Below are 18,722 nucleotides of genomic sequence, written 5' to 3'. Positions count from 1 at the left end.
TCTGTATAAGCAGATGTAGGTAATGTGTCAAAATTTAGTGACATACATTTTACAATGGAATTTTCATGATCTTTATTAATTCCATTTCCTCACTACCAAGTTCGTAGTTCTCAGCAGCAGACGAGCCAATCTCTCACGCAGATAACTATGCAAAGTTTTCAAAAGACTTAAAAAGCAAATAGAAGCATAACAAATCCACTGTTCAGTAACTTGGAGGACATTCATTTAAAATGTCAGTATCCACGTGCAATTATAATGCTGATAGGGCACTCTGTTTTGTCACTATTAGCCAGTTAGTGCTAAGCCAACCACGAAAGTGAACTTGAGACTTGGATAACACTTGTTTCTGTATGCTAGAGTATGCATAAAGAATGGATCTTGCACAATACCATGGGCTTCTAAACTCAGAATTGCTATGGTAGGAGGAAGATCTTCTCAGAAGATAATTTAGTGGTGCATCTGTTTTTTTTAACCAAAGCCTCCTAGCTAGCTCAATGACTGATTTTTCTTGAAGGGGAACTTCTATCTGACAGAGAGGAAAGGAAAATAAAATGGGGTTGCAGTCTAAGTACAAGGTCAAGGCTAATGGGAACCCCATAATCACCCCCTTCTGTAGGCCATGGTGAGACATAAAAATATTCTGATGGATACAAGAGCCACTGAAGTTTGCAATGGAAATAACCATAGGAGCAAGGATTGAGGGATGGGTCAAGGCTGCAGCCTAATGTATGGAGAGAATAATAGATTTGCCTGGCAAAAAAAACAAAGAAAACTATACAGTGAGGCCTGAAGCACATAACATTTTAATAAGAACATCATTGAGTGCACTGTGTGGATCATCCTAAACATGTCCAAAGAATGTTATAAAAGTAGCATGACTTTAAATGGAAATGCAGGCTTTATGGAACAATATTTCAAAAGTTTTCATCTGAAGCAGACAAAAAATATTCTGAAGTACACATGACTCACAAACAGCAGTAGGCCTGCAATAACTCACTATCACATAACGAAGTTAAAGTAAACCCATTCATAATTTTTAACATGTGCCTAAAAAAGTGTTATTGTTATATAATACATGTACTACAAAGGTGTTCATGAGATTCGTGCATAGATCGGGACTTCATTGACTTAGGCATTACATAAGCATTGGTCAAAATCCGAGTGTCAGGCTAGTTTAAATATGACTTATTTCAGTACCAATTTTTCAAACATTCTGATATGGGAGCCCTAGCCCAAATTATTCCTTAATTGTGCAAAACACTGGGGTTGTAGTCAATCTCAGGAAAAAAATAATATATATATATATATTATCTTAGTAATTTGAGACATTCATATTTTAAGAAAAGTGTTCACTGATTCATTCATTTCACACTTGGCTTATTTTGAACATCTCAAGGACCTCCTTGAATCTAGGGAGCTTTGGAGTCTGGAAATGCTGTATGTAATATTTGTATGGAAAATCATACAGTTAACCTGTGCTTGTAAAGGTAGAGATCTTAAAAAAATAACTACTTTTGTTTAAAATTGCAGCAATATCATTGGTTTACATCTCTGAGACACTAAAAAAAAAAGGGGGGGGGGGGGGTTGAGTCAAACCTCCAAGGTCTCAGTTTTACTACAGATCCTACTTTTATGTGAGCACTTTTGGAAACTAAGTTTAAAATTACATTTATGCACTGATTTTGAATTATTAATAGCATTGCAGCAGTGCAGCAAGCAGAGGACTTAATCTTTAATGGGATTCTTCTTCATCCAGAGAAGGTGAGCATACATGAAGAAGGCACCACCTCAGTGCTGCATGGTTACAGTAAAGAGTAGCATTATCCTAGGAGAAGGTGGCAGAATGCTCCCACAAGGTACTGCAAACTGTGTGAGGGAAAAACATGGCAAGTAGCTGTAGCTGGGCACTTCCTTCACACCCATCTCTTCTCCATTGTCCATACACCACCAGTGTTTGGTGAAGGATGTGTGGAATATGATGTTCAGTCTGTGGTGTGGTTTGGAAATACAGATGTCCCCTATCTGAAATACAGCAATCCTGTTGTAGCGTCCAAAATCCTTTCAAAGATGGCTATGATCTTCTTCCGTGCCCCAGGATCCTCTAGTAACAAACAAGTTCAACAAACTTTATGTCAGAAAGCCAAACCAAATTAATGCTTCCAGGCCCTTTGCTGGTGTAAAGTCTCCCTTAACACCAGTGTAGAAATACAGTCAAGAGCTATAAAACATTTTCATCACTGCTTGGGCTATACTTTGACTGTTGTGTCCAAGAACAATATTTTAAGCATGGCTTGAGGAATAATTCAACATATGAATTAGATAATGTCAATATACAATTTTGCAAACTCCATAAGAAGGAGTAATATATTTTTTCTGTAATAGCAGTTATTGGTATTTTTAATGATCATGTTGTGTATCATTTGAGCATATTACATGTTGTTTAATGGACACCTTATTCCAGAGCAAATGCCTGTTTCAACTCATAGAGTGATGTCATGGTACAGGTGAGGGGTCAAAACCTAGAATTCACAGAAAGAAAACAATAGAGATTTTTTTTTATGTTCTATTTTAGTGAAACTTATTTTTTTCTTCCCAGTTTATGTAAAGAAATCATGGTCCAGAGAAACTGAGAATCAGAAAGCATCAGTAAGACTGCAGAAGATAAGGAGGATGACAAGGGCCTTACTATTCACTTGCTTATTGGCACCTGGTTGAGAAACAATATAGTTTTTCCTCCCTCAGCTACCTGTTTATGTAGATGACTAGCTGCATAGACTACCTTGTTGACAGCATCAGTGTAGACATTCTCAATGTGGGCACTGAAGACAGATCAGTACTGTGGTGGAGGTCATAATTTACTTGCTCTTTAGGCAAATCAAGAGAAGTGTGCACAGAAAAGATCCTTTGCTCTGAAATAGTAAGGTTACTTTTCTTCCTTTGAATCATGAAGCCTTGCTCTGCCTTCTTGATGCTTCCCACTGGACTACATCTCTGGACTCTCTTCATGTAGTCAGTAGTTTGTACATTTGATCTGACATAACTTGCCCAACATCATGCATGTAGTCTGTGAACAAGCCAAAATAGCTGACATAAAATCACTGAATCTCCTATCCCCATTTTGCACTGATGATTCAAAACAACCTTTTCCACCTGTGGAAAAGATGTGTTGGCTCAGTAGATATGCCCGTATTTTTAGTATTTGTGATACTAAAGACTATCCATTTTGTTGCCTCACATATGTGTGGCAGTTTTTTAGTCTGGTATTTATAAGCTGTATAAGTTAACCATCCAGGGAAAGGGGGAAAGGCTATTTAACAACACTGAAAGGATGTGAATATCTGAGACAATTCAACTAGAAATTGTAGTACTCCCATGCAGCGTACATTACAGAAACACTTCTGTGACTCACAAAGGAGAAGAAAAGCTACAAACCAAACTCTGTTGCTCCCTTCTTCTACCATGATGTAATTTGATGTGACCAATAGAGCCAGACATGCTATGTTAGCCTACAGTACAGTAAATTTGAAAAAAATAAAATAAAATGTGATTCTCAATAAAAGAAATATGGGCAAGGGTTCTTCAGACTTGACATCAGGTGTGGAGGTTTTCTCATGAACACAAACTGGCTTTCAGAGTTTGCCCTAGTGTACCTGCTACTTGTTGATATTGACTGTGCGGTTCAGTTAGCATCTCATCACATTATACCTCATCCCCCCTTTTTGTAAGAGCAAACAGAAACTAGAATTTTAGCTATGGTAGAGACTTGCAGAGTTGTTTTCCAATGCACGTTAAGATTACTTTTAATGTGTCTTTGGCCCCAGTAGCCCAGACTCTCTGGGGTTAATGGAAAAAGTGGAATTTGATATTTTATAAACTGTTTGCTTTGAAAATCACAAAGACAGTAATGTATTTCATTAATATTGCATTGAAAATTTGTTTTGCTCATTACTTGGACACATTAGATGATCACCCCTGAGCCTGTGAGGGTTTTAACATGCCCTGTTTCAGCTGCTTGTCTGCTGGTACCTGATACCTCTCTTCATCCCCAGGGGTACAAGCAGCAGATACTCAGGTGCTTATAAGGGAATAGTAGTAGGGTACAAGTGTCATAGCAACCACGGTTTGTAAAGCAGAACACAGGACTTCGCATGAGCTCAATAATGTGAATTACCAGTCATGACACTGGAGTGATCAGTAACTGTATGCTGTGGCATAACTTGATATGGCAAGTTAGGAGAATACAAGTTTTTTGTTTGTTTGTTTGTTTTTAGGAAAAATAACAAAAACATCTGGTTCCACAGGCCAGCTTTTCCACGGTAAACCCTTCCTGCTCGTTCACCAGGGTCCTGAATTCCCATCTTCAAAAATTAATCTAGATGTCCACTGAACTCATTGAAATACTGTTCCAGTTGCCTTTCCCATCAATTTGCCACAGTGTACTTCCTTTTGTTTTCACTTAAATTATAATTTATTTTTTAAGAATAGAAATTCTTCTCATCCGAAAGTAAAAGTAATGATAACCTAAAGGAATCATTTTTTTTTTCATTCACACAGCCTTCATCCTGGGACACTGATGAGCTGTAATACATTACATCGCATTGCTGCAGGTTTCTATATAGTTAACTTTCCTTCTGACGTTTTGACTTGGGACAAGTTTTTCTTTTAATCAGAAATGCAGATCGCGTCACTTTCTTCAGCACTTGTGTTACATCAAGGGCATTTCATCTTCCATTCTTGGAAAGCTAAGTTCTCCATTGCTCTGTAACTACCACAAATTATTAATTTTCCCTTTATGTTTGGCCAACCCAATATGATGCTGTGTTGTGTAAAACACAGTGATAGATATAGTTTGTTTATCCTTTCAACTTAGCATTTTAAATGAGGTTTGGAAGATGCTGAGATATAAGACAGAATGGGTCATTCACATATTTTAATTTCATCTGGTTAATCTCCTTCATTCCATCCTTTTGGCAAAATTACTTCTATCCCTCCATGAGTGTTGCTGAGACATTTGATTAAGAACTGTATTTTCCAAAAACGTATGTCCTATCTACACAGGGACACATGAGCAGGTTCTCCAAAGGAGAAGCTCTTCTCCTCCAGGACTGTGTGAGTAATGGGTGCCTGAGGAATAGTCTGAAAACAGCTTTAGCATATAGTAGTATTTCCCTCATCCACGCTCTTAGCCTGCAGCAGTCTACTGCTCAGGCACTTGCTGGGCCAGAGATTGTATCTTTGTGTTTGATAGCCCTAGTCAGATTTTATCCTTCATGAATCTGCTTAATCACTTTTTGATCCCAGTTAAGCCCTGGGTGTTTGCAGTGTCTTGTGGCAATGGGTTCCACAAGCAGTTGTATGTTACATGACAGTGCCTGGTTTTGTTCATTATGAACCCTGCCATCTACAAATTCCATTTCTTGTTTTGTGGTTCTCGCACTACAGAAAACTGTGAGCAATTGTTCTTTTTCCATCTTCTCCATGCCACTCATGGCTTTACAGAGATTATTGAGAAGAATTTTATCTCCAGTGACACAAAGTTGACACAATACTGAACTCATGTTGAGCAACTTAAGAGACAATCGAAAGTGTAATAAATGTTATTCTGGACATTGTTTCAGTTTTCGGAGAAGACCTGGTAGAATTACTTAAGAACTTTAGACATGAGCCCCTCTTGAATTAAGATGAGCTAGAGCAGTGTTAAAGTGAAAGGACATTTCTTTAGTTATTGCATATACTCTGCTCTATTTCATAATTTATTTCATAATTCGTAACCTCATGTGCTTGTTATCTAGACTGAGACTGTGAAAATAATATGTTTCTTTTCTGCAAGTGGCAGGACTGATGATATTTTAAGAGGAGACATTGACTTTGTCTGCAAGGCCAGGGCATGGAAGAAATGAAAATAACAATTATTGATTTTTTCTTGTGCTGCAAGAAACACTTGCCAGCATTTTATGAGGAGGAGAGAGCAGATGTTCACCAAGAGAGGAGAGGTTTTCAGTTTTAGCAGTAAGACGTGATAGTCTTTGCAGAGAACATTTCTTTGCAGTTATATCATCCTGAGGTGGGGAAATAAGTCAGTAGACCAAAACATAAATAGTGGAAAGTACCCTGAAATGCTGTAAGCCCTCAGTATCCAGGAGGATACACTCTTTGTTAGGTGTGGGTAAAAATAGGTGAAAAGTTGTAGCTTGATTCCAGTTTGACAAACTAAAATCAAGCTGCATTAAAGAGACTAGGTATATATTAGTCACATGGCAGCTACTTTAAGCGTGTGCTGGGCAGTGTTGCTGCTTTCACGACTTCAATTGCAAAAGGTCTGCCCTGCGCTTGAGGTCAGTGGGACTCTGAAATGCAGCAGTCAAGCAAGGCAATGTGTTGGGCAGGATAAGGGCAGAAACCCATGGGTGAGTCATTAAGATTCATTTGGTGGACCAAGTAAACATTACTTTTATCCTGTTGACAGAAGGTATATCACTGGTCTTTAGAGTATGTGCAAACTGCTATCACACATTATTGCAATGCCACACTGAGGGAATCATGGGAAACTGGGAATAGTGAACATAAAAGAGGAAGCATGTTTTCCACATCTGTGCAATTGATTGCTGTACATTTTACTACATGAATTCAGTGTCGTCAATTATTTGAAGCTGGCAATTGAAATATGAGAAAAGAGTTCTACCTTAAAATACCTGCAAAAGCTGGAGGTTGGATTTGGTGTCCCCTCAAGGAGCACCGGAGCCTCTCCAAATATTGCCATCAGCATTTAGTAGGCAGGGAGATCACACCATTCTTCAGCTAGGCCTTCTCCACTGGTCAGCCCCTGCAGCACCCTAACACATGGCTTTGGAGCCCCAAAGCCCTCTGTAGTAACCTTAGCACCACAGCCTGCACTGTTAGTACGGTAAGACTGGGCTGCAGCTGGCATGCGTTGCAAAAGTGTGGCCAATCCACTCTGCCTTCTTCTTCCAAGTACAAATGAGTAAGGGGTAAGCCTGGTGTGAATAGATTGAGTGGCCAACTTAGCACATTTCTTGCACCTTTCCCAGTCCCTATTTTGTGTCTTATCTGTGTAGCCACACACACAGTCTGTTTCTTCCACATCTCTGTAGGTTGGCTTCCCTGGCTCTACCCACACCCTCCTCTTGCCAGTGCTCGTTCTTTGTGAGTGAGCATATCCATTTGCTCACAATTGTCAGGCAACAAAGCCTTGTGTTCCCATGGTGGCTGGACGGTGGCAGTCAACACAGTGACCAGAGCATGGTATTACAGCAATCGCATTGGCCAACTGCCTTTAGCTTGATAAGCCAAAGGCTCATGTCTGTAGCAGTAATATTAATGGCCAGAAAGCTGGTTTTACATCAGATGGATGGATGGATGGATGGATGGATGGATGGATGGTCAGACAGATGGACATGTGCAAACTCTTGGGCAACAACAATCAGCTTCCACAGAATTACCTACTACCGGCCAAGTTTCTTAAAACAAAGGCTGCTGCATTAGACAAGCCTCACAATCTCATAGTGCCTGCAAAGCAGGATATGGAACATACAAAGCCAGAGAGTGATCAAACTTTAGCTAACTCTGCCATTAGATGCCCTGCTTCAAGGCTAAGACATGGTGATTCTACTTGAAGCTTAATGTTTGTAATTAGATGGAAACAGTGTTCAAGATCTGCTTATTTGGCACCTTTCAAAGTACTAAATTAATTTAACAAATGAGTGCTGAAAGTGGTGACAAGTGGAATGATGTTGTTTTTTCAGACATGTAGCATCTTATACATGGAACGATGTGGCAGTTTCTCCTTAAGTGCTTTTTTGGAGAACAATATCATAGCTCACTGATCTGGCATAGTAGTCTCCTCCCTGTGGATAGTTTGCACATTGCAGAAGCTAATTCACTAGGCTTTCTGGTTTACATTCTAGCCCAATATTGCTAATAAACATAACTAGTAAACTTAATACAAGGCTACAGCAGGGCTAGGGAGAGCTTGCTTGCATACACTGACATATAGAAGTAAATACTTAAGTCACAAAAAGGATTCATAGAAGTGCAATTCTAAATAAAAATGAACCATTGTAATGCAGCTGTCTTCAGGTGAGCATAAAGAAAGTATATCCTAGTTTGTATCCATAAAATGGTCATTTTTGCAGTATTTTTACAGCTAAAGTAAAGATTTTAAAATGATAGCATACTAATTTCAAACTGGAATCCTTTTAAACATGCCACAACTTTAGCTAGATTGAATATAAAGGTGTTGTTCACCTGCAGTGGTAGTCTGCTTAGCACATGAGCATTTTAAAATGATATGTGTCAAGCAGCACTGCAATTACAGTGTGCACATCAGGGATGAATCCTGCAGGATGCTGATATCTGAGAGCCATGTAATACTTGCATTTCTTATTAAAACATACGCAGAAGGTATACCTTTGAAGCACCCAGAACCTTTAAAGTTTAGTCAGTGTACTCGTGTTTTCCTTCATTAATTCTTCTTGGGAAACACCCCTTAACCTTGCTGAGAGTTTGGAAGCAACAGCAAAAAGGCACTCTACCTCTCGCTGCTATTATGACACAGCTGTGGGTGCTTGGACTCAGAAGTCCAGTAAGGACCAAAAGAAGCTCACAAGTGACTGGCAGTTTGTTTCAGGCAGCCTGAGAACTGCCTTGTCAAGCCCCAGGCTTCAGTTCAAGAAGGTTGTGGTGCACATGCTTCATTTTAAGCATGCACCTAAGACAGCCGTTAGTGCTTTTCTGAACCAAGTAATTGTTGACTCAGTAACCACTGATCATTAATAGAGAAAGAAATGTGCATGTAGAAAAATTGCCTTTGGCCAGGCCCTGACCTGTGTTTTTGATGTGGCTGAACTGAAATCTGAGTTAAAGGTGCTCTTGGACCAGGGATAGAAGATGCTCAGCCTGCCACAGGTGTTGCTCAGTGTTGCCTCTCCTTGTTGCAATGCTATCTGTCAAGAAAGCACCCCTTATAATGCTAGTATTGGTATTTCTGCAAAGAGGTTAATATTATTGTCACAAAGACTCTGGCAATGGAGGTAACTTTGGCTGATATGATAGATATTGACAATGATAGAGGTGGGACACCTCAGGACTTCTCATTAGTGAAACAGTACTCTGCCCAGTGAAGTCTTTTCCCTTCAGGGACAGAAATGGACACAGCTTCAGGCAAGGTGATGTGGGAAGAACACCAAAGAGCCCTGTGGTTTGTGCTTATCTGTAAATTGAATTCCTGGTAAGAATCAGTACTGATGAGTCAGTCTTGCTATGACTGCGAAGAGAGGCAGCTAGGCCTGTGATGTTACAGATCACTTCATTGTGAATCCATCATTTGGTGGTTATATGTCATAATCGCCGTAGAGGTATTTATTGTACTGAATGACACTGGAAACCAAGCACAGAGTTCTACCACAACTACACTGTGCTTCTGTAGCAAGGAACGATGGGAAAGATTTGGAAAGTGGTATTTTTAATTGTTTTTTAAAAAATCTCTTAATGTAGGATGTGACAAATAAGAAAAAAATAGAGAGGCTTATTTTATTGTTTATAGCTTTCATTAATTTTTAAGGAATGAGTCAAAGAAATTGCTGAAAAGAACCAATTGTGGAGACTATATGATGAGCAGATCTAAGAGCCATTTCAATATTTAATGAGACCAAAAGCCTCTCATCACTAATCATCTTTTAATGGCACTTGCCCTTTGGCCGCGTGTATGTGACTGCCTGTTTCAAAGGGACTAACTTTTCTGACTTTCTAATGAAATACCTCTCAAGACAGGAGTAAAAGTGGTGATTTGGAGCTGTTTGGTTGCCACACCAGCTAGTTTATGATGAGGTGTGAAAATGAAGCTTTGCTTGCATCTCAGCAGGTTTGTGAGTTATTTCAAACTCTCCACGTCATTGAGTGAATTCTTGGTCAAAGACGATTAAAAATGTTAATGAACAGGGCTGTACAGAAATTGTGCCTATCAGAGGGGTAAACTGTATCACAGAGACAAATTGGCCTGATGGAAAAAAGTCACTTAAAAGTACATATCCACTCTGTCAATGGACTGATGACATGTATGTTTTCAAGTTAGACTGAAAGCTGTAGGAGTTGGGTCCCCTTTTGAAGGGCTCTAAAATCTGTGCAGAGCAGCCAGTAATGAGTCAGAAGCAAATCCACAGTGCAGTCAGGAATTAAACTTGGGAACCCTGCCTTTAATATGATATCTCAAAAAAAATAATAAATAAAATACTCCTCCCTCACTTGCATGGTGTCTCAGATAGAGAGAGGAGAAGTACCCTTGTAATAGGCTAGGTGTGAAAGTCCATGAAAATTTGGCATGACGTTCTGTTTTTATGGAATCAGTAGTGACAGTTGACTCGTGGCAATGTATGGAACAGGACTGAGCTCTAGAAGCCATAGCTGTGTTTTTGGTATGCTGCACTAACACTGAATTGCTGACAAATAGCTGGAAATGGATGTTCTGAGTGATTTAGAAATAACGTGAACCCTGACTGAACTTCTATTGGGTCTTCCTTCCATTTGCTGTTTTTACATGAGAACAAGGAGGGCATTATTTATAACAACATATGTAAAGTCCCACAAGAAGAAATGATATTTTGAATTGACAGAATCTTGAAAGTGCGAATGTGGTTTCATAACTAAACACATTTTCAGACAGGAAAATGAGGATTAATCAAAAGTTAGATGTCCTTGAAAAAGCTTTCCTTTTTTCTCACTTCCTTGGAAATATTCACAGCTGTCTTGATGTAAAAGTAATCAGAATGCCTATATATCTATATCACAGTAGCTGAGCCAGTTGTACTATTTAAAAAGTACTTGAGTGGATTTCTTTATTGATGTGATCTGGTCAGAATGGGACATATCAGGAAAAACGAATTGTTTAGAAACTGGAAATAACTGTTTTATTTATTTAAATTATGGTTAGGTAACTGGACTTTAGGAAAGCATTCTGGGGAAAATGAAAAATGTTTTAAATGATTTTCAGAAAGGCATTCATTCGGTAAGAAGAAAATAGTGATTTCAACATGACTTGATTTGAGATGGGAGTCCATGTCTTAAAAGTTTTTTGTAATCAAGGGAATATATCCAAAAAACTGAAAATTTTGTAAAGCTATGTAGGACTGGGTTGTTAATGTGGGAAAAAATATTTTGATGCACTGATTAACTTTGGAAATTATCAGCAAACAGTGTTGGGTTTTGTTTGTTTGTTTTCTATCAAAATTAGGAGATTAAACCATAAAGAACTTAATTCTACTATGTCAAGCAGTCAGACCACTGTGGATTTCAGTTGATATCATTGATTTTGTAGAAAAAAATCTTCAGTGTAGATTTCATTGCATGAATCTTTTTATAGTTTCCAGAGTCTTAAAATGGAGAGTAAAACTAGCCTAATTTGAAGTGGGTTGCTAGGCTGAATTAGTTAATAATTTTATAGAACATCTAGTTCCTTGGGTCAAGGGTTCCAAGTAAATGTTAAAGGTGAGTTCATATTTCAGAAACAGTATCTGTGGAGATTTTACTGAAAAACCTATCACAGTAGGGATTGTCATTTGAGGAGAGGAGCTTGGATCACAGCTCCACAACTCTTAAAAGCTCTGCATAGCAAATGGCAACATATGGGAAAAATAGAAGCTGTGTATTTGTGTAATTTAACATCTTGATACTCTACCTTGTGAGGGTCTGGAAGAATTATTTCTGACCCATTTGTTCTTCTCAGGTTGGGGGTCACACCATGCTGCCCATTCGTTGGATGCCTCCAGAGAGTATCATGTACAGAAAGTTCACCACAGAAAGCGATGTCTGGAGCCTGGGGGTTGTATTATGGGAAATCTTTACCTACGGCAAACAGCCATGGTATCAGCTCTCAAACAACGAGGTATGTATAATACAATCTCAAACTGCCTAGGAGAGGCTTGCATTGAAACTGATGGTATGGCTTCTCTCGAGAAAAGACAGCAACAAATTTATTTAGTAAAGGCAAAAACCCCAATGTCAAGTATTTATTGTCATAAACATTGTGGTTTAATTTCTTCCTTTTCACCCTTTTCTCCCCAAAGTGGATGGAAGTTGACCAAGCAGAACTAGGTTGGAATGTAGCTTTTTCATTTGTATTTGTTAGAGTCTGCTCTGGTTACTGAGAAGGACCATGAGGTAACGAAAAGGAGCTTAGCAGACTCCAGAACAGTCTTTGGCTGATTTCAACTACATGTCATTGCTGCAAAGTGATTGTCCTAAACCACTCCTGAATAGACTGAGGGAATTTGGATATCTCTTAATGCACAGGGAATCAGAAGTAACCCCTTTTCAGAAATTAGCCACAGCAACACTCAACGGGTGTAAGGATGGAGGGGTGCTGAAGTGCTGTGTGAGTAAGGTGAAAATTTAGCTTCCTTTTGAGATGAAGTGAGGTTGGTAGATGGGTAGAAAGAGAATGTATGGGAGTGCTTCTTGGCCATCATTTCCTTAAGGGTAGAAGGGGTGACATGCATGAAGTTAGTATCAGTGAAGTTACAGCTCTTTGGTGATATATGTTTACAGTGATTTTTTCTAGATGCTGCCATGCATCTACCTAGAAATGCAACCCTTTGCACAGTTGGCTGCCACCAGTGAGGCTGCTGGGGCTATCAGCAGCTAACTCTTTCATAGACGAGCCCTGTATAGTTTGCAGAGCTGTGCTGATCCTTTGCTTGTGATTTCTTGTAGGTGATTGAGTGCATCACTCAGGGCCGAGTCCTGCAGCGACCTCGCACATGCCCCAAGGAAGTGTATGACTTGATGCTGGGCTGTTGGCAACGGGAGCCTCACATGAGGCTCAATATCAAAGAAATCCATTCCCTCCTCCAGAACTTGGCCAAGGCATCTCCAGTCTACCTGGATATTTTAGGCTAAAGTCTCCTAGCATTTCTTCTTACAGGCTGTGTGAATGAATGTGTTCAACTGCCGCTGAACTCCATTAAAATGCGTTCTTAACTTTGACAGTATTAATGACAAAGTTGCGGAGAAGCTTTCAAAGGGCAAGCAATGTGCACTTCTCCATCTGTAGACACAGTATTGACTTCTTAGACATTACTGAGACATATCTCTTCTCTCTCTCCCTCTTTCATTTCCTATCATCTTTTTCTTCTCTCCTGTCTTTCTAATCAATTTGGCTTCTGCATTATTGTAACTCTGCATAGACAAAGGCCTTAAAAACCTGATCTGTTATATCAGCAGACTCTGCAGTTTGCTCACCACAACTAACAATGCCTTGTTGTATTCATGCCTTTGATGTGGATGAAAAAAAGGGAAAATATATTTGACTCGAACTTTGTGATATTTGCTGTAAAGATACTGAGAGTTTCTATGGATTCACCTCAATTTTTTTGCTTCAGCATGTGGATGGAAAAAGAAGACTAGTATTCTCTACATAAAGAGTATTCCTTGAGGAGATAAAGCCAGATGGAAACAAGACAGTGTTGTGTGATCCACTATCTGGAGGAACTATGGGATCAGATGGCATCAAACCCCACTAAAAACATTGAAGTGATTTGATGGAAGGCAAGAGGAGGTCTAACACTTTCCCTGGAGAGTCTTTCTGAAGAGTAAAGGGATTGTTCAAGGAGGCACTTCGCCAGTACCTTTCATTGCCAGATACAAGTCTATGGTAAAAAGGAAAAGATGCTGCCTGCACTGCACACAATTATGTTACAACATGATAAGTAAACACATGCCCTTATTTTGTCTTCTGGAAGGATATTGTTGTGCCACTGGTATAAAATGTTCTCCAGCTAGTCTTTTTTAATAAAGACTGAAGCTAGGCTTATTAATGTACAGCATTAATTTCAGGATCACACATCAAAACTAAGGATTTTGATAAGACAGGACAAGCTATGGATGCTGGAGCAGGTGTATCTTACACTCTGCTTGTCCAGCAGCATATTCCTTCCTTCCTCAATCCTTTCTCTTTTTTTTTAAACCGTGCGAGCAAACTGTGCATGGTCTCTGTCGATAAATGCCCTTTGTGCAGAAACTATCATTCATCTTGTAGTACTCTCTAGTAGGCATAGCGAACTCATAATAGTATAACTTATATTTCATTAAATGGGGATAATGAAAGACATTAGCTATGTTAAAATGTCTTTACAATGTTACAGATACAATAGGCTGATACTACATGAATAATCTAAAGCATGGAGTTCACTGGTTATATTTGAACCGTGGCGGGGATAGAACGAGATCCTTGGGGAAAACAAATAACTCTGATGTTACGGCTTACTATTCAGAGTGCAAAGACCCTGAGCTCAGCACCATGTTTGTATTGGTACTAGTGCTGTCATTACTGACATCCAGTCTTTCTTAAATAATTTATTTTTGGTTGGATGGGCATTGTTTGTGTACATTTGCATGGCCACTGTGTTGATGACAAGTGCATGGACATACCTGTTATTTTTCAAACCGGAAGCTGAGGATTTCAAATTTAGAGTTAGGATTATTTTTAATATGAATTCTTACAAAAGAAAACCTATCTTACCTATTCCTCAAGACTTTTGCCTCCCTCTGTGAGGGGGCGTTACTGAAAAAAAAAAAATTAAAAAAAAAATCTTTGTTTTCTTTTTCTCTTTTTGTTATCTCTTACTGATATGAGCCAGATCAAAATAGTCCTTCATTTTTGCGTTGGGGATATTTTATTTAATAAATTAAACATTTTATTTTTGTAAGTGTTCCCATAACACACTTAATATATAATTTGCATGCATATATTATTTATTGAGGCACTTTAGTTTTTTCTTCAGAAGCTTTTAGAGCTAGCTTATAAAGATTTTGAACATTTTCAGAAGAAAACTGTTCACTGGACAGTGATGGAATTTTACCCTTCTCAATGTCATTGAAAAGGCAGCATTACAAATAAACATGACAGTGTATCTATAAAGCCATACTCAGTATTTCTTTGAGAAACTACGTGTTATTTCTTAATTGCTACTGAACTGGAAACACACAAAAAGCCAGAGGAAGATTCCTACAAAATGGGCCTTAAGATTTTATCTAGACTGTCTTGGAGTTCACACGAAAAGCTAGATAAAGAATGATCATCCAGTGAAACCCATTCACGTGAGAATCTGAGTTTCATCTTTTAAAAGAAATTTGGAACTGATTTTCAAAATAACAGTGGTAGAAAAGAAAGGTGTCAGAGTCCACTGATACTGTGCAGTGGGAGAAGGCTGCAGGTGGTGGAGGGGGAGGTGCTGAATTTCTGCCTGCTGTATTCTGTCTTAGTTTCTTATGAGCTTAAGAAAATGGCATCTGAGGTGCTTCTGTTGGAAAGCAGGCTCAAGCCTGAAAGCAAACAGGTGGGTTTTGCAAACACTGAAAGAATTTATACCAAAAAAAAAAAAAAGAAGAAGAACCCAACAACCAAGCCAAACCAAACAAAACCACCAACAACAAAACAAACAAACAAAACAAATGAAAAAAAACAAACCCACAAAACCTTGAAATTGTAGTTAGTGGCATCTTCTTTTTGATTTACTTGTGAGACTACTAGAATAATTTCAGAGAATGAATAGTGTCACAATGCATTGTGCAATAACATAGCAGTAAGTTAAACTTCTAAAGGACCAAATGTTCTACAGAGCCACCAGTATGGATAACCTTGACCTACATCATTAATGTTCTTGATAGTGCATAAAATGTATAATCAGAGTAGAAAAGCTATAAACTGTAGCTATATGTATTTTGCATTTGTTCATGAAAAGGTGCTTAAGTGTAGCAGAATGAGCAGAGAGGTGGAAGAAATATGCTCAAATCACAATGAAGGGTGAGTTTATGTGCATATTCATCATGCTTGCACTGTCCGCTAAATTGTGTACACTGAGTAAATATGACAATCAGGCTCATTTAAAAAGTCTCTCTGGACTGTGCTATGAACTGATCATACATATAATATATATTATATATGTGTGTTTGCATATGGCATATATATATACACACACATAGCATATACATGTATGCCTATGTCTGTTGTATTTTATTTATATATGTGCAGACATGCATGCACATTATGTATGAGCTGTGTGTATATGTATAAATTTACATACACCTACGTTATTACAAATGATAATTAGAGTGCTATTAATAAATTGATAAAAGTCTGCTGAGTAACCAAAATAATTTTTTTCTTTTGATATTTCTTTTTCTATGTTTGTAAGATTCAACTTTTTAACTGGTGTGCAGCAGAGGCGGTGCTAGAATGCTGGAGATATAACAACAAGCACATTTTTTTCCCCAAATGATTGCATAAAAACATCTCTTCCATTCCCATCTCACTTGTTTATTTCTCATGAGGAAATGAACAGATAAGCTCCCAAGCTCCAAAAGCAGAGTTTGACTGTCATTTCTGGGTTTGTGCTATTGTTGTTTTATTGTCCTAAAATAACAGTGCAGCTCCATTAGCATTTTATACTTGTCTGCAGTAATGAAATAATTCCAAGAATGAGCTGGACTATTCAGACTGCAACACGACTTGTAGGACATCAAGAACGCCAAAATTCGGCAGTAATAGTAGCAGCAATCACCACGTTCTGTCCTTCACTCTCAATAGATCTGCAGAACTCAGAAGTGGTCGTGGAGAACAGATACTTGTAGAGCAACAGCACCCGTGATGCTTGATGGAGTGTACCCTTTCTTAAAAGACTTCACTCATTTTGATTTGTAAACCAATATATATTGTCTACAGTTTAATAAGCAAATGCCTGTTTTTCTTTTTCTTTCTTCTCCTTCTTTTTCTCTTTTTTTCTGTCTTTCCTCTCTATTTCTTCCTCACTTTTTCTTTCAATCCTTTTCTCCTTTTCCTTCCTTCTTCTTTCCTGCCTCTGTTTCTCTGTCATTTCACTTTTTTTCCTTCCTCTCTCTTTCACTGTTTCCCTCTCCCCTCCTTCTTGTGTACCCTCCCCACCTTTCTGAGACACTGTTTTTTTTTTTTTTAATGGTTGATGTAGACTTTACAAACCACTTTTAAAAGAAACAAAATAACCCAGTAAAATGATCAGGTCACTGGATGAGTAAGGTACCTTGTATATGTGTTAGAACAAGACTATGTCCGGGTTGTTGCAGCCTGTAAGGGAATTTCAAATACTGCTATAAAATGTGAGGGAGGGGAGCAGGGAGGGGATGGGGAACAGATCAGGGTTTCTAATCAAAGATTAAGGTTTTGATAGCACAGGAAGTTGTATTTTCTTGTTGTCAGGGCTGGGATGAACCACTGCTGCTTTTAATCAAGAGGTCCTTTAACAGCCTTAGTTAAACACCTTTATTTGGGCAGGGGGGTGGGGGGTGCTACATTCATCATAAATATGAAGCAAAAAAAAAAAAACAAAAAAAAACCACCAACACCACCAACAAAAAAAAACTCTACATCTTGCAGGGAAAACACTGTGAATTTCACAAAAGCAACCAAGTGACTATTTTGCCATCTTTTAAACATATGTCTCAGGAGAAGAAATGGGAAACGATGGGTGTATTATTTTACCGTCTATGCATTCTAGACCAGGTCTGTGGGGATTTTTTGTTTGCTTGTAGAAGGTTCTGAGTGACAACCGGCTGGTATTTTATAAACACTGAGTACTTTGGGCAAGGATAATAGAAGCTGCCAGTAGTGAGGCCATTTGATTGGAATATGTAGGAAAAAGGAGATCAAATCAAATCTTTCCAGAGGCCTATATCTTGCAGCTTATATGTATCTTTCTGTAACTTAAAGAAAAGCAGCTAAGAATGTTTTATATAAAAGTAACTTAATTCAACATTGTTGTTTAATTGAATAGAGAGAGAAACAATTAATTATGAAATATTTGTCCCAGCCCTGCTCTCCACCTATATGTATATATATATTTCTAGATATCTCTCTCTTTGTCACTTGAGATAAAGAGGAAGATACCTAAACATAAATATAAATCTCTATATTGTCACTAAACTGTGACCTGGTGTGTAGAGCTATCCTTCTTCTTTCTTTTTTCCTTTTTTTCTCTTTTAATGTGATGTCTCTGTGCAAATATTTAGTGGTTCTTGTTTTGCAGTTTGTTATAACCAGTCATTGCTTTAAAACTTTCATTGCATCTTGGCTGATTTCAAAGTGATGCCTAGTTATCAGTGTTAAAAGTTTTGTTTGTGAATCATGTGACCAGCTTCTCTCGACATGACATGGAAAGTCTCTTGTATTACAGTGTATTTAATAAAATGATGTCTTACAATAAACAATGTCATCCAAAAGAAAGATAAAATGATTACTTTAAAAAACCTACAATTTTCATGAAGTGTTGTGTTTTCTTTTGCCTGAATGTCTTTGTTTATCTTCATTCTTTATGAAAAATATGAAGTTAAGGAGCAGGTTAGTATGATTAGAAACATGACATGTTTGTGCTCTAAGACCCTGAAAAAAAAAGGACCCTGAACTCTTAGTTGATGAAAGAGGAAACCCATAGTAAAAGGAAAAAGAAATATCCAATCTGAATGTGATGATAGAGTCTTTTTTTCTATTTGTTTTTCATACTGAAGATCCTATTTGAACACTAGTCCATTTGAAGAGCTGGCTTTACAAATGCCTGTTTATCCTTTAGCATAAACAGACCTTCAAAATGTGTCTCTTAAACTGAAGCCTGATTAAAAATGTAGCAGCGGACAAGTTTGTTCTTTTTAACTCATATCAGCCTATGTTGTGAACAAAAAGAGCA

General features: G+C 38.2%; 1 protein-coding gene across 4 annotated transcripts in view; it reads left to right on the top strand.

The window, feature by feature from the left end:
- NTRK2 (neurotrophic receptor tyrosine kinase 2) overlaps positions 1 to 17,413 on the top strand; it is a 202,410-nt gene extending 184,997 nt beyond the window's left edge. For all 4 annotated transcript variants that reach the window (XM_048080554.2, XM_048080553.2, XM_066989061.1 and 1 more), the window contains 2 exons: positions 11,738 to 11,896; positions 12,724 to 17,413. In XM_048080554.2, coding sequence (XP_047936511.1) covers positions 11,738 to 11,896; positions 12,724 to 12,909 — 345 coding nt within the window. In that variant the 3' untranslated portion in view covers positions 12,910 to 17,413. The remainder of the gene's footprint in view (positions 1 to 11,737; positions 11,897 to 12,723) is intronic.
- The last annotated feature ends 1,309 nt before the right edge of the window (positions 17,414 to 18,722 follow it).

This window comes from Anser cygnoides, chromosome Z (assembly GCF_040182565.1).
Source record: "Anser cygnoides isolate HZ-2024a breed goose chromosome Z, Taihu_goose_T2T_genome, whole genome shotgun sequence".
Classification (NCBI taxonomy): domain Eukaryota; kingdom Metazoa; phylum Chordata; class Aves; order Anseriformes; family Anatidae; genus Anser; species Anser cygnoides.
This window is presented reverse-complemented; position numbering and strand designations above follow the sequence as displayed.